Source organism: Excalfactoria chinensis, chromosome 6, assembly GCF_039878825.1.
Source record: "Excalfactoria chinensis isolate bCotChi1 chromosome 6, bCotChi1.hap2, whole genome shotgun sequence".
NCBI lineage: Eukaryota > Metazoa > Chordata > Aves > Galliformes > Phasianidae > Excalfactoria > Excalfactoria chinensis.
The window spans coordinates 36,507,609-36,520,108 of NC_092830.1; the positions used below are offsets into that span (position 1 = coordinate 36,507,609).

A 12,500-nucleotide genomic window follows, 5' to 3' on the forward strand; every position below is an offset into this window, starting at 1 on the left:
AACCCAGATTTTCAATGTGTCCCAGTGGGCTTCATGGTCAGCACTTTCCCTTTTGTGGTGGCATTGTGCTCATTGGGTCCTGGTCTCACCCTGTCCAACAGGAGGTGCTCCATGAGCGGGCTGTGACCTGCAATGAGATGGTGGTTGGAAAAATGGCCTTCTCTATTGAATTCTTAAGAGGTTCCTGATCCACGTTACACACTGGAACAGGTTGCCCAAGGAGGCTGTGGATGCCCCATCCCTGCAGGCATTCAAGGCCAGGCTGGATGTGGCTCTGGGCAGCCTGGGCTGGTGGTTGGTGACCCTGCACACAGCAGGGGGTTGGGTCTGGATGAGCACTGTGGACCTTTGCAACCCAGGCCATTCTATGATTCATCTGTATTCTAATCCATTTTAAAAGGATGGTCTGCCTGCAGGTGCTGTTGATTATCATTCTTGGTGCTCACTCTCATCTTGAATTCGTGCCTTAGCACACATCTGAAGACAGAGTCCAGTTGCACTAATTCAGCCTTGACTTTCCTTCTTTCCATTTCCCCATGTGCATTGCAGGTCTGGGCCCAGTGCTGTGCAGCAGTGCATGCTGGAGTTGCATAGGAGCACCATGGCAGCCTGCAGTCCCTGCAGCCATCCCCAGCATAGCTAATTGCCTGCGATAAAACCCACCCCGGAAGCCTGAAGGGAGAATTCTTTTATATAAGAAAAACCTGTTTTGTAACAATTTCTTGTAAGCGCTAAAATTAACTGACTTTCTTTTAACCTAATTATAGATAGAACTGATGATATCACCTATGCTTAATGTTGCCTAACATCTCGGGTGAGAGCCTGCCGCCTCTTACAGCTTTGCTGACTATTTGCTTCTTGCTTTACCATGTTTCCTATGAAATAGCTGCTGGATTGTTGCTGCCTTTGGTTTCCCTCGTTCTCAACCCAGCACAGGTTGGTCCTTCCCTGTAAAACAGGACGCAGAGAACTTCTTTCTTTTTTCAGACAAATCTTCTGGTTGTTCTTCCCCGACCCCATTGATTTGAAACAGAATTATGGATGAAGAAGCTACTCAGATACAAAAGTGGTATTTTGGTTCTGCAGGTATGGCCAGGTATGCTCTGCTGGGCCATTGGAGGCTGTTCATTTGATAACAGTCCAGTCATCTGAAATCTGGAGATAACAGGAATTAGGCTGGAAATGATTTGCCTGGAAGAAAGCAGGAAGCAGTACTTGAGTGGGTGACCCACTGTGGGTGATGGACCGCACCATCGTGGTTTTTAGTGGTTGTCTTTGCACTTTGCCATTGTTTTAACAGGGCTCTCTGTCCATAATGAGGAATGCTTCTCTGGAAACACGCTAAATATGCTCAGGAAAAAATAAGCCAAGACCACACAGTGTTGTCTTGAACCTGCTCCTTGTGCTCCTGGAGAAGTCCACCTCTTTCTGATTGTTTTGTTTCCTCCATGGTCTTACAGTGCTGTGTTCCAGGGCAAGATCTTGTTTGAAATCTGTGTCTCTCTATATAGGATTCCAATCAGAACTTTAATGGTACAGGGCAGTGAGTAGCATTTAATGACCTACAGTGCTATCACTTGAGTCTTTGGGGCATTGACATTGATTTTTCTTATCTTGGCATGTGAAGACAGGAGTCCCACTGCCTTCTCTAAAGTGTTTGCTGGTATGCATTGAGAGCACAGAATAAGCAGGCAGCGTCTTCCTTAGCATCACAGCTGGCCACAGGCACTGCCTTCCTTGGGAACCTCCATGTGGTCCCTACACGTGGCATCATTAACTGCAGAAGACTGATCTGTCTGAGTGTCTATGTGTTCTGCTCAAGAGGTACATCTGTATGGTTGAGATTTGTGCTGCTTCTTGGGGATGAAAGGTATCCACGAGAGTTTCTATCCTTAATTATACGTTAAATAGTAGAATAGCTTGCAAAGGTTGTATGGAAAAGAGTAGGTCTTAATAAGTGTAAAGTTCTTAATCTCTTCCATAAACGCTTCAATTTCTTCTCAGTAAGAAGAACAAGGCAGCGTGGTTGGGGCATTCTGACATGAACTATGGGGTGTTCAGCTCCTTGCAGCTCTCCTCCTCCTTTCAATCTGTGCCTACTGTCGCACAGACACTCCAGTGATAAGAAGCTAAATTAAACCACGTCAGGATGTGCTTCCCCGTGAATTTCGAGCTTTAAAAGGCTGCTTTGTTCGCTCGCTCGGCTGTGGGGGGAAAATGCAACGCAGACATATGGCTATTTGAACTCTTTATTTGCCACATTTACAATATTAATAACACTGTTTCTAGAAGTTGTCACATCAAGTAAAAGATCTTCATTCCAGGCTGTCTTTTGGGGCCAAATTGAGACTGGATGCATGCATTTAATAAATTGTAGTCTCAAGTAGTCATTTTTGTAAATAATTAGCTTCAGTGGAAGAATAAGTTAGCATATTGTATGCATCTAATGTTGCAAATGTACATACAGCAAACTTTCCTATTAATCAACAGTCAAGCACTGTAAGTTGGGTCTCATACATAATGAATTGTTCTTAAACCTCATGGGTTTCATTGATAGAAAAATAAGAGAAAACACGAGTGTAGTAAGCTTTTGAATAAAATTTAACGAGATTGCTCTGCATCCTGTAATTGTTTTGGAGTCATTAGAGACCAGATAATCCATCCACAGTTTTGGGGTGGCTTTAGTCTTCATCTATCAAAGAAAGGCTATTTAAATGACGTTCAGATGTTGATAAAATACATTTTTATTTGTTTCCGCAATGAAGGCTTCATTGAAAGTGGCTGCTGAATGTATGTGTGTTCCATAAAGAACAGGCAGAGCTCAGCCTCAATTTCCCGTTCCTGTTCTAATTCTTAGCGATGCTCACATTCAGGAAGTAACACATCAGCTATTCACAGAATGGCCTAGGTTGGAACGGCCCACAATGATCATCTGCTTTCAAACCTCTGCTATGTGCAGGATCACCAACCAGCAGCCCAGGCTGCCCAGAGCCACATCCAGCCTGGCCTTGAATGCCTGCAGGGATGGGGCATCCACAGCCTCCTTGGGCAACCTGTTCCAGTGCGTCACCACCCTCTGGGTGATCCTACATCTCCATCCAGAACTGTTTCCCCTGGTCTGGTCCCCCGGGCTCTGAACAGGTCAGTCCAGCAGACCCCAAGGTCTCTCATGGTCTTATTGCTTGGGGAAGGTTTCTGTAATCTCTTTTTATTTGTTGTTACTGTTTGTTATTTGTTTGGAATATCTTGATAATTTTTGGACCTTTGTGATGTCGCTAAGAAATCCTGTGACCGATGCAGTGTAAGAATACTCAGGTCCCGCTGGCAGTAAGCCTTCCTATTTGCTTCAACCTGCAGCTCCTCCTCAGACTGGGGATGCTGAGTGTTGTTCTGCCCTATACGTGTGCTCACAAATTTCTAGAGCCAAAACTCTCATAATTAGGACCGATGCGTTTAGATTTTACTATACCCAGATTTCTGTGATAGGAGATTGGGTCAAACCAGGCGCTCCATGTCTTTTTCCCATTTCTTATTTTCTGTTTATTTTAGGTCTTTATCCCTGCTGTTCTCTGAGTGGAAGTGTTGTAGTTATAGTAATATAATAATGCAATTATCCGAGCCTGCCCGTCCGTGCCGATGGCCCTTTGCTGAGTGCAGTCTGTCTGCACAGGGAGCTGCAATTTCTGTGTTAGTTGGGGAGCTTTTTTGTTTTGTATTTAAAATGAATTGAAATAAAGGGGGATCTTCGTTAGCTCAGCATCTGTAGCACTCCACAGACTTCTTAGGCAAACCACTAGAGGGTGAGGTGGGCATCAATGGATAAAGCATTCAGGTGTAGGAGGGTTCGCATCATCTGCTGTGTTCAACCCAGCCATTATATCAGATGTGTACATAACTTTTGTTGATATAGATACACAAATACCTGCATGCATATGTAGCAGGTGCTGATACAACACTGTCGTAGCATTTTCCTAGCTTTCCCTTCAGGAAACTGCCAGCAGAGCCATTATGACATATTTTCCTTATTGTAAATCACACGACTTGAGGTACAGCTTGTAGTGTCTCACTTACTAAGAGCTGACGGAGGCAAAAAGATGCTCAGAAATAAAAGGAATAATTAGAATCCCAGCAGTGTAGGAGGCAGCTGCCCACTGAGGCTCTTCAGTATGAGACACAGCATTGCTCTGGCTTTCCTGACAGATCAGCTATTGAGAACAATACTGAAGCCAATTTGCTGCTTACACGATCGCTTTGGAAGCATGGTAGAAACTTCCAAGTCTTGGCAAAAGGTTTGGAAGGAGTCTGCTAAAGTGAAACAGGTGACGTTGCTGAGTTTCTCCCCTTCTGCTAAAGCTGTGTTTTCCTTTATTTCTTTTCATGCCAACTCCTAAGTCATGGGAGGGAATGGCTGGGACAGGAACCTCACAGGGCAGATCTCAGCTGCGTGGAAGCAACCAACTTTAAAAAAGCATTAATTACTCAGTGACCAGGTAAAAAGAAACCAGGAACTGGGACATTGTGAGACTCCAGGTAGCACCCAGCAGCAGCCAATAATGATTAATGGGTGGAATGGGGCATTGAGAAGGAAGGGAAACACTTTCCCGTAACCTAATTTGCTCTCCTTTTCGTCTCATGAATGTTTTGAGGCCGCTTTAGCCTTGCTTTTTGAAATGTACATGTGGTTTAGTCGGACCAAAGTGTGGCTTTGAAGCCTCAGAAAAAGGCTTTTAGAGGCAGCTGGTGTTTTAAGTTGAATTTTTAATGACGAGGTAGTTTGCAGAAGGAGTACTGCCATGCAACTTCAGGAGGAGGAGGAGCAGGAGGGGAGGAGGGCTGCTAGGAGGTGCCTTTGCATTAATGATGTTCTGTCTTTTTCTTTGCTAGTGCTGTCCATTGTCAGGAATGGTTGTTAGTGTTGCTAACCAAGCAAAATAAGATGAAGTGTTTTCGCACTTCTGCCACAGAGAACCTCTCAGCACAAGTATGTTGGTGAATCAACTTTGTATCCTACAGGAAAGGCAATCAATGCATTCTTGGAGAGCAGAGCTGCTCCAGCCCTCTGAGCATCTCATTGCCCACCTCTGGACCCACTCCAAGAGCTCCACGTCCTTCCTGTGCTGGGGACCCCAGGCCTGGATGCAGCACTGCAGATGGGGCCTCACAACAGCTTTGGTTTTCATGGCTATGGTAGTAAGCAGAAATCAGAGGTGTGGGAATGGCAAAGTGATGGGGTAATGGCAAAGTGATGGGGTAATGGCAGCGATGGGGTAATGGCAGTGATGGGAGCACCCTGGGGGCTGATGGCTCCTGCTGGGCAGGCCTTGCAGGTTGCAGTGCTGCAGGCACAGCTCGTGGGCTGCTGCTGCAGTGCCATGAGGGGATGTATTCCTTCGCTTTTACAGCAGTATTATAGCCCAAATCATTTCCAGGCTCCCGAGTATGTGAAGCAAGATGATGTGAAAACCATAAGGTTGCTGTAGTTCAGAGTGCTTTCTATGCTCTTCTGGATAAATGGAGCAGAAAAGTCTCCCAACTTCTCTTGGAGATTTCAGAGGCATTATTATATTCTGTACTTATGATATTGTCGTAGCTCTAACAATCCACAGTAAAACTGAGCCCTATTCTGCTGAACATCGTGCGTGTCTGGAATCACTGATGATCCTTGGTGCTGGGAGCTTGGCTTGAGGTCTGTGTCATGCACATATTCATCTGGAAATGTTTATACACAGATTCCCCAGGCTGGATGTAGCTCTGGGCAGCCTGGTCTGCTGGTTTGGTGACCCTGCACACAGCTGGGGGTTGGAACTGGAGGAGCACTGTGGGCCTTTGCAACCCAGGCTGTTCTGTGATTCTCACACCTGTGTTTTTGTTTGTTTTTTTTTTACTAGCAAAGAGATTATTAAATGGCAAAGAAACATAAAGTGGAGATCGGTTTCTTAAAGCAAATTGATAATGGAAGTGGATAGAGGACTGCACTTAATTTCTAGCAAACTGGATCCAAAGCTGGTTCTTCTTTTCCCTTTCTCTTCCACTCCAAGCCATCAACTTGTCATATTCTTCTACTGCTGGAGAATTTTAATTGTCCGCCTGCGTGTCCCCCTTCTTCTCTGCCACTTTCTAATCAGTAATTACGTGGCCTTCAGTGGTTAACAATTAATCAGAAAACGAATTGGGGCTGGGGGAGAATTGCAGGGCTGTTTGATCACACGGCAGACAAGCGAGAGTTCTGCTTCCAAGAGTAACCCCGGGACAGCTCCTGCCTGCACATCATTTGTGCTATCCGGAGGCAGGGCCGGGTGGCTGCTTGATTACACGGCTGTCCTGGTGTGCTCGGCTCCGTCAGCTTTTGTGGATCAAGCATCTGAAGGCGTTGGGTCTTTTTGTAAAGGTGCCTTGTGGCAAAAGCGGGCCCGGTGTCTTTTATGCCATTACTGGTACACGATGCAGTTCATTTTCTCAGGCTTTCTGCTTGGAGGTAACTGAGAAAGTATTTCCTCTCCATCTCGAGCATAGCAGTGAGTTGATTTTACGTTTTCCCCACAACTCTATGGCAAAATTGCTGTGGTTTTCTCATGCTGTCCCTTATGTATTTTGCTATTTCTGCAGTTTTCTCTCCTTTCTACCCCTTTGTGACACATCCAACCAATTGCAGCACATTGTTTTGTTGAGTTTCACCAGCACGCAGCTGAGAACTTGTTTTGGGCTCCAGATGCATTTCCAGCTGGGGGAAAAGAAAAGCTGCAGTATCAGGAAGCATCAGGATGGTGTAGCTGAGGTTTGTCAGATCCAGGTACGAGGCTGCTGGCAGGGCTTGCTGGTCTGGCAGCTGCTCTTGGTGTTGTCTCCATGTTGCTCTCCAGGTGGTTTCATGCTACTGGGCTGTTTGGTTGCAGATGTGCTGATAGCAGTCCATGCGGTTCTGAGTGGTCTCGTAGAGAGGCAGGAGAGCACCGTGGTCTCCTCCCTGCCACTGCTGTGCCTAACCCAGGGCTTACAGCTCAGGGAGCAGGGCTGGAATGTCTGCAGATGTGGTGCTCGTGTTCTCCGTGCTCTCATACAGGCACTGCACTTCTATAGAAAAAGAAGGAAAAAGCAGCCGGAGAAAAAGGACATTTTCATTTGCGGGTGCTTTCTGTTCGTTTGCTTTGCTCTTCAGCATCCTGAAAGCATGAGCTGCCATTGAAAATCAAATGAGTTCTCAATTGCTTCCTTCCAATTCAATAAGAGGAGGAAAGCAGAAACCTGCCAACGTCGCTGGAAGGAGTGGCGGAAGAGGAAAGCGCTGGCTCTGCAGAAAGCTGCTTCCTCTTCTTCCTTCCCCAGGAGGGCTCTGGAAGCTGTGCTGTGCCCGTGGGTGCATGGAGGAACCTCTGTCCAACCCCACGGAGACCCAGGATTTGTCCTCCACCAGGCCGGGGTGGTTTCCTCCCATTGCTCCCTGAGGTTTCCCAGTTAAGTGTGGTCTTTCCTTCTCACCCATTCTTTATTTTCTTACAGCAGGTCTGAACAACCTCACATCACCACGGCAGATCAAGAGGTGATGTGGTAACAGTGGTAATGGGAGGACGGTTGGACTAGATGATCTTGTAGGTCCTTTCCAACCTTGTGATTCTATGACTCTGTGATGTGGGTGAAGTTGTGTTACTGCTCTTATGACTCTCCTTGCTTTCATCAGAGAACAAGAAAGCTTTGGAGTCTTTGCCTCAGGATTGAATGTTTTTGAGATCATTAAGAGTCTGAATGTTTGCTTTCGTCATTGACAGCCTGACATCTCTGCCCACAGGACGGAGGCTCCGGTGCGCTGTGAGCTGCGTGGCAATGCGACCTCCATGCCGGAGCCGCTGCAGCAGTGTGCAGCCTGGCTGAGCGCCTACTTCTGTGAGCCCAGCAGGACAGAGCAGCTGCCCCTGCCACCCTTCCACCACCCCATACTGCTGCAAGGTCAGTGCCCGGCTCATGGTAGCTGTAGAATCACAGAGGGTTGGGTTGGGAACACACACACACAGCCCATGGTCCCCCCCAGTCACGGGCTGGCTGCCCACAGCAATGCATCCATGGGCATGGACACCTGTAGGGATGGGGCACCCACATCTCTGTGCATCTGTATGATCCTGGACACATGCAGATGGCAGACAAGTGCTCTTATAATATAAAGTATGTTGGATGCTGGTGTATTTAGAGAGAAATGTGACCTGAGAAAAGCTCCTCCTTGTTGTTTTCCATTCACTGGTGTGTTTTTCTGAAGGCCTCGTAACAGGAATCAATCACATGAAATGAGATAGGCCACAGGATTAAAATCATCAGAACGAAAGTGACAGAAAAGCAACAACAAACACAGAAATCTGCTTTTTTGCAGTGACTTCTTGTCCATCCATGAATGGAATCATTTCCCAGTGAATCCAGTGCTCATTTCTCTAAGATCTGTTCTTAATTGAACTGATTTCATTATAACACAGCACCAAAAAGGGGCTCATATCTCCTGTGCTATCAAAGGTAGGATAGCTGTGTTTTTCACATGAACCCCAAGTTATACATACACTTCTTTTGTGTGGTTCTATGCGAAAGGCACTTTGTACATACAGGTGCATAGGTTTGTATTTGAAATTGTGGGGGGAATATACCAGTAAAAAGATGGCCAATTTTACGTGTGGAAAGGAGCAGCTGTTCTTACAGGCACGCATTTGCCAAACTCAGCTGTGTCTGCTGCTAATTGCTGCCTTTATTCAAATTCTTATAAATAATAGGTTTCTTCTTGCTGCTGCGCTTTCTCATTCCTAAATATCTGATGGCAGCTGCAAGGAGCAGAACAAAACCAAAATGCAGTTGTTCTGTTGTCATGCAGATCATCAGACTCGTTTTCTAAGGGCGCGAGTCGTAAATCGTATGAAATCTGCAGAGTACCTTTATTTTAATGGTGAGCTCCTATACGGATTATTTCACGTTAAGAAAACAGCTCAATGCGACATCTTTTGGACTCAGATTACGAGGTACGGGCTTGAGTGCCTTAAACGTTTTGAGTGTTGCACTCCTGTGAGCGTTTGTAGTGTTTGGGTGTTCTTGCTTTTTCTTCCTTTCCTACAGTGGATGAAAGTGATACGGGAAGGAATATGGTGATGCGTGTCAAACATTGAAGCTGTTCTAAAATTATTCAGTAGAAACACGGGGTGAAAGCTGCATCATCATGGTTTAAATTGCACATTTCAGTATGTCTGCAAGTTGCAGTACTGCTAACTTAAGGATTTGCTATTTGTTTACTTCTTCCACATTTACATTTGAAAGTGCCTGTTCATTTCTCCAGGCACTTAAAAATGCAGAATAAACATAAGCATTGAGGACCCGCCACCAGGAAGGCTTCTCTCCTCGTGCATCTCTGCCCATCCACAGCCCTTGTGCCGTATCACAGCCTGGGGCTGCAGCCACCTGCAGTGCCGTGCTGTGACCCTGGGTGACACGAGTTCCATCAGCAGTGCCTTTGTGATAAGGCCTGATGCTTGGCTATTTTCTTTCTTCTTAGTCGGTGCTGTGTTCAAACTGTATTGTTTTTTCTGTGGCAGTCTGAGGACGGTAGGAGTCCTGCTTTTCTTACAACTGAGCGTGTTTACAAGAGGACTCTTAAAAATATGAAGTGCTTTCAGGATGAAGCACTTTGCAGTAAGTGATCGCTTTCCTGCACTTACTTTTGTGCCAAGTGTTAAGGCACAGCTCCTTAGATAGAGATAGATAACATAGATAAATACGTTAACAATTAACTTAGTGGTAGCAGAAGAGAGACTGGTGAATTCAGAAGGTCCAGGAGCACTCCTGCAGGTGGTCGTTGACCAAAGCAATGATCCCACTGTGTGCTTTTCTTCCTGTGAGCCCCTTCCCATGGTCACTGTGCTGCAGACATAGAGCAGTGTGGTCATCGTGGGATGTCCCACTTCTCTGCACAGTGACTTCAAGGTGCTACACCTCTGGCTAATCTCTGCACGTTTATCATGGAGAGTGATTAATTGTTCTTAATGTACCGTGGCCATTAGTCGCCGTGTATGATGTAGTCCCTGTGTATGATGAAGAACAACGGACCTCGTTACTGTTTCGGAGCCTATGCATGAGTTTGATTTGTGAGTTTGTGAAATGGTAAAGGAAATGCTAAATTGGCCAATCATGAATTTCCTGGCTCCTCCTTATTTGTGCCTTACAAACCTGCTGCTCGAGACCATGGCGAGCGTCGCAGCACCGGGTACTGCAGCAGGGAGCAGTGCCGTGTTTGCAGACCAGATGGCTTATTAGAGCAACAAGAGCAGAGGAAATTGGACACACACAAGAGTTTTCCTTTGCCCTGTGACAAGCAGCAGCCCTGGGGCTCTGCTCTTTGCATGCCACACCGTGCCCAGCTGCCCTCACTGCTGGACGAGCTCCTTTTGCTTTGCAGAGCTGTGGTTCTGTGTTACCTGTGTTACCCATACCTGTGCTGCAGGTATGGGCCTGAGCTGGAGGCATTTTCTGGCTGTCCAGCTTATGCACCTGCTTTCACTTAAGCTGCATGTTTCCATGTCCATGCAAGGGAGGAGGACCTTGGCCCTCTGCCTGCAATTGAGGGCAGAAAAAGCAGTGCAGAAAGCCAGAGCAGGAGCAATATGAGGATGGAGGCCAGGGAGGTGAGTTTTGCAAGCCAGCTTAGCAGCTGAAATTTCCCGTGTATAATGCATGTTATTCATCCAAGAAGGGATATTGATGAAACACCTCATACATAATGGGAGCAGAGTCTTCAAAGACAGCGGCGGTGCCTCCATTCCCCCCTTCAAGATGACTTCGCACCGTGCCCAGGCCTGTAATCAATAATTACCCTGTGATTTCCTGGGAGCCTCCTCGCTCAGAGAGGAGAACCACAGCACGGCAGACAGCGAGCCTGGCGCAGGCACTGCTAAGGGTGGCGAAGCAAGCTGTGAAATGCTGCTTCCCAGCTGAAGGAATGGCGTGCCATCCGAGCTTCAGGGCACCTCTGTGGGATGGGACTTTGTCCTCCAGCTGATAGGAGAGCCACGCTGCTGTGACTGCTCTGGTGTGCTTGTGGGGATCGCTCCCTTCAGAAAGAACCTGGATAGAAAACCCTCCCACTGACAGCATCTCGCTGCTCCTTCACCTCCCTGCCAGTGGGGGCACTTCTTTGTTTCTTTGCTTTTGCACATCCCAAACTATTAGGGATGCACCAAATTAAGATTAAAAAAACTAAGAGAAAGAAGCAGATATTCTGCGTTCTGTCTGTAACTCAGCAAAGAGCGAAGTGTTCTCTTCCTTTCTGTGCTTGAAATGCTCAAATGACAATCAAGGTTTCTGAAGACAGTGGGGCTGTTGGCTTGCTTGACTTCTGAGACATCAGACCCAACATGTCCTGAGTGCCTACATTAGAAAGAAGTATCTTTTAAAGGCTGCATTGCTTACCTTAAATACCGTGCACAGTGTGTCCTATTACTGTGTGCAGTGTATCCTAAGAGAAAATCTTTCTCTCTGATGCAGTTTAACCAAATAGTATTTCAGTACATAAAACTTACTAAAATAAGAATGTTTACAGTATTAAGACCAACACAGGTCTCTTTTCCTTTGCTTTATGTTGAAACTAATGAACAACTGTAACAATCATCGACCTCGTTGAGATACTACCTAGTTAAGCTTAGGGGTTAATGGGACAGCAGTTCAGTACTCCAATACAACAAGAAAAGAAATGACTGGTTAAAAGTAGTTCTTTAAGTCATGAGAGTGAGCACACTCCTTTTTAAGAACCCCAGAAGCAGAGGATGTAGGGCTGAGGCTTCCAAGGCTCAAAGAGGAGAAACCACAGCAAAAAACAAAGCCTGATCAGAAGAGCAGGAGGAAGGCGCTCAGGGATGTCAGGCACCGGGGCAGCCAGACAGATACCCACTGTCCATCCTAAGGTCACCTCATGGTGGCTGTGAGCATTTTGTGTAATGGACAATAATATGTAGTGTCATGTTTTGGTGATTTGCAGCCTTGAGGAGAACGTGAGACACTGGGAATTAAGGGTGAGAACAGGTGAGAAATGGGAAGGATGCATTTGACCTCTGATGGATTTTTATCAAGCTAGAAGGAAACTTAGATCCATAGCAGAAGTAACCATAGGTGTTTGAAGTGCATCTTCAACTTCGGATTCTTCTGACTCGTGGAATTACATGTGCCCAGTGTTAGCAGTGCAGTAAATACCAACGTGAATGAAATTTTCACAATTCTGCTGTCTTTATTAACTTGTAATTTTTAACGTGATGGCCTGTGGATATGAGATGCATCTATAGAGACATAAGGCTCTACAGAGCTTTACGTAATTTTAATATTCCTCAGTCCTGCGTATGTCTTGTAACTTTATTTTCCCTTTTCAATTAAATTGCACTTACTTTTAAGTGACTGTTCTGCCATCACCCAAGTTACCTAAATCCATATGCAGCATCTATAAATGCTCTGGCTGGGCTGGAGCTTGCGAGGCTGATGGGCAGCTGAAGAATATG

At 46.1% G+C, this 12,500-nt stretch overlaps 1 protein-coding gene across 1 annotated transcript in view; it reads left to right on the forward strand.

Annotated features, from left to right (window-relative positions):
- The window catches only part of MGMT (O-6-methylguanine-DNA methyltransferase), a 123,851-nt gene that overhangs the window by 88,156 nt on the left and 23,195 nt on the right, over positions 1-12,500 (forward strand). Inside the window, exon 4 of the mRNA XM_072340258.1 lies at positions 7,784-7,941. Within this exon, the coding sequence (XP_072196359.1) occupies positions 7,784-7,941 (158 nt within the window). The remainder of the gene's footprint in view (positions 1-7,783; positions 7,942-12,500) is intronic.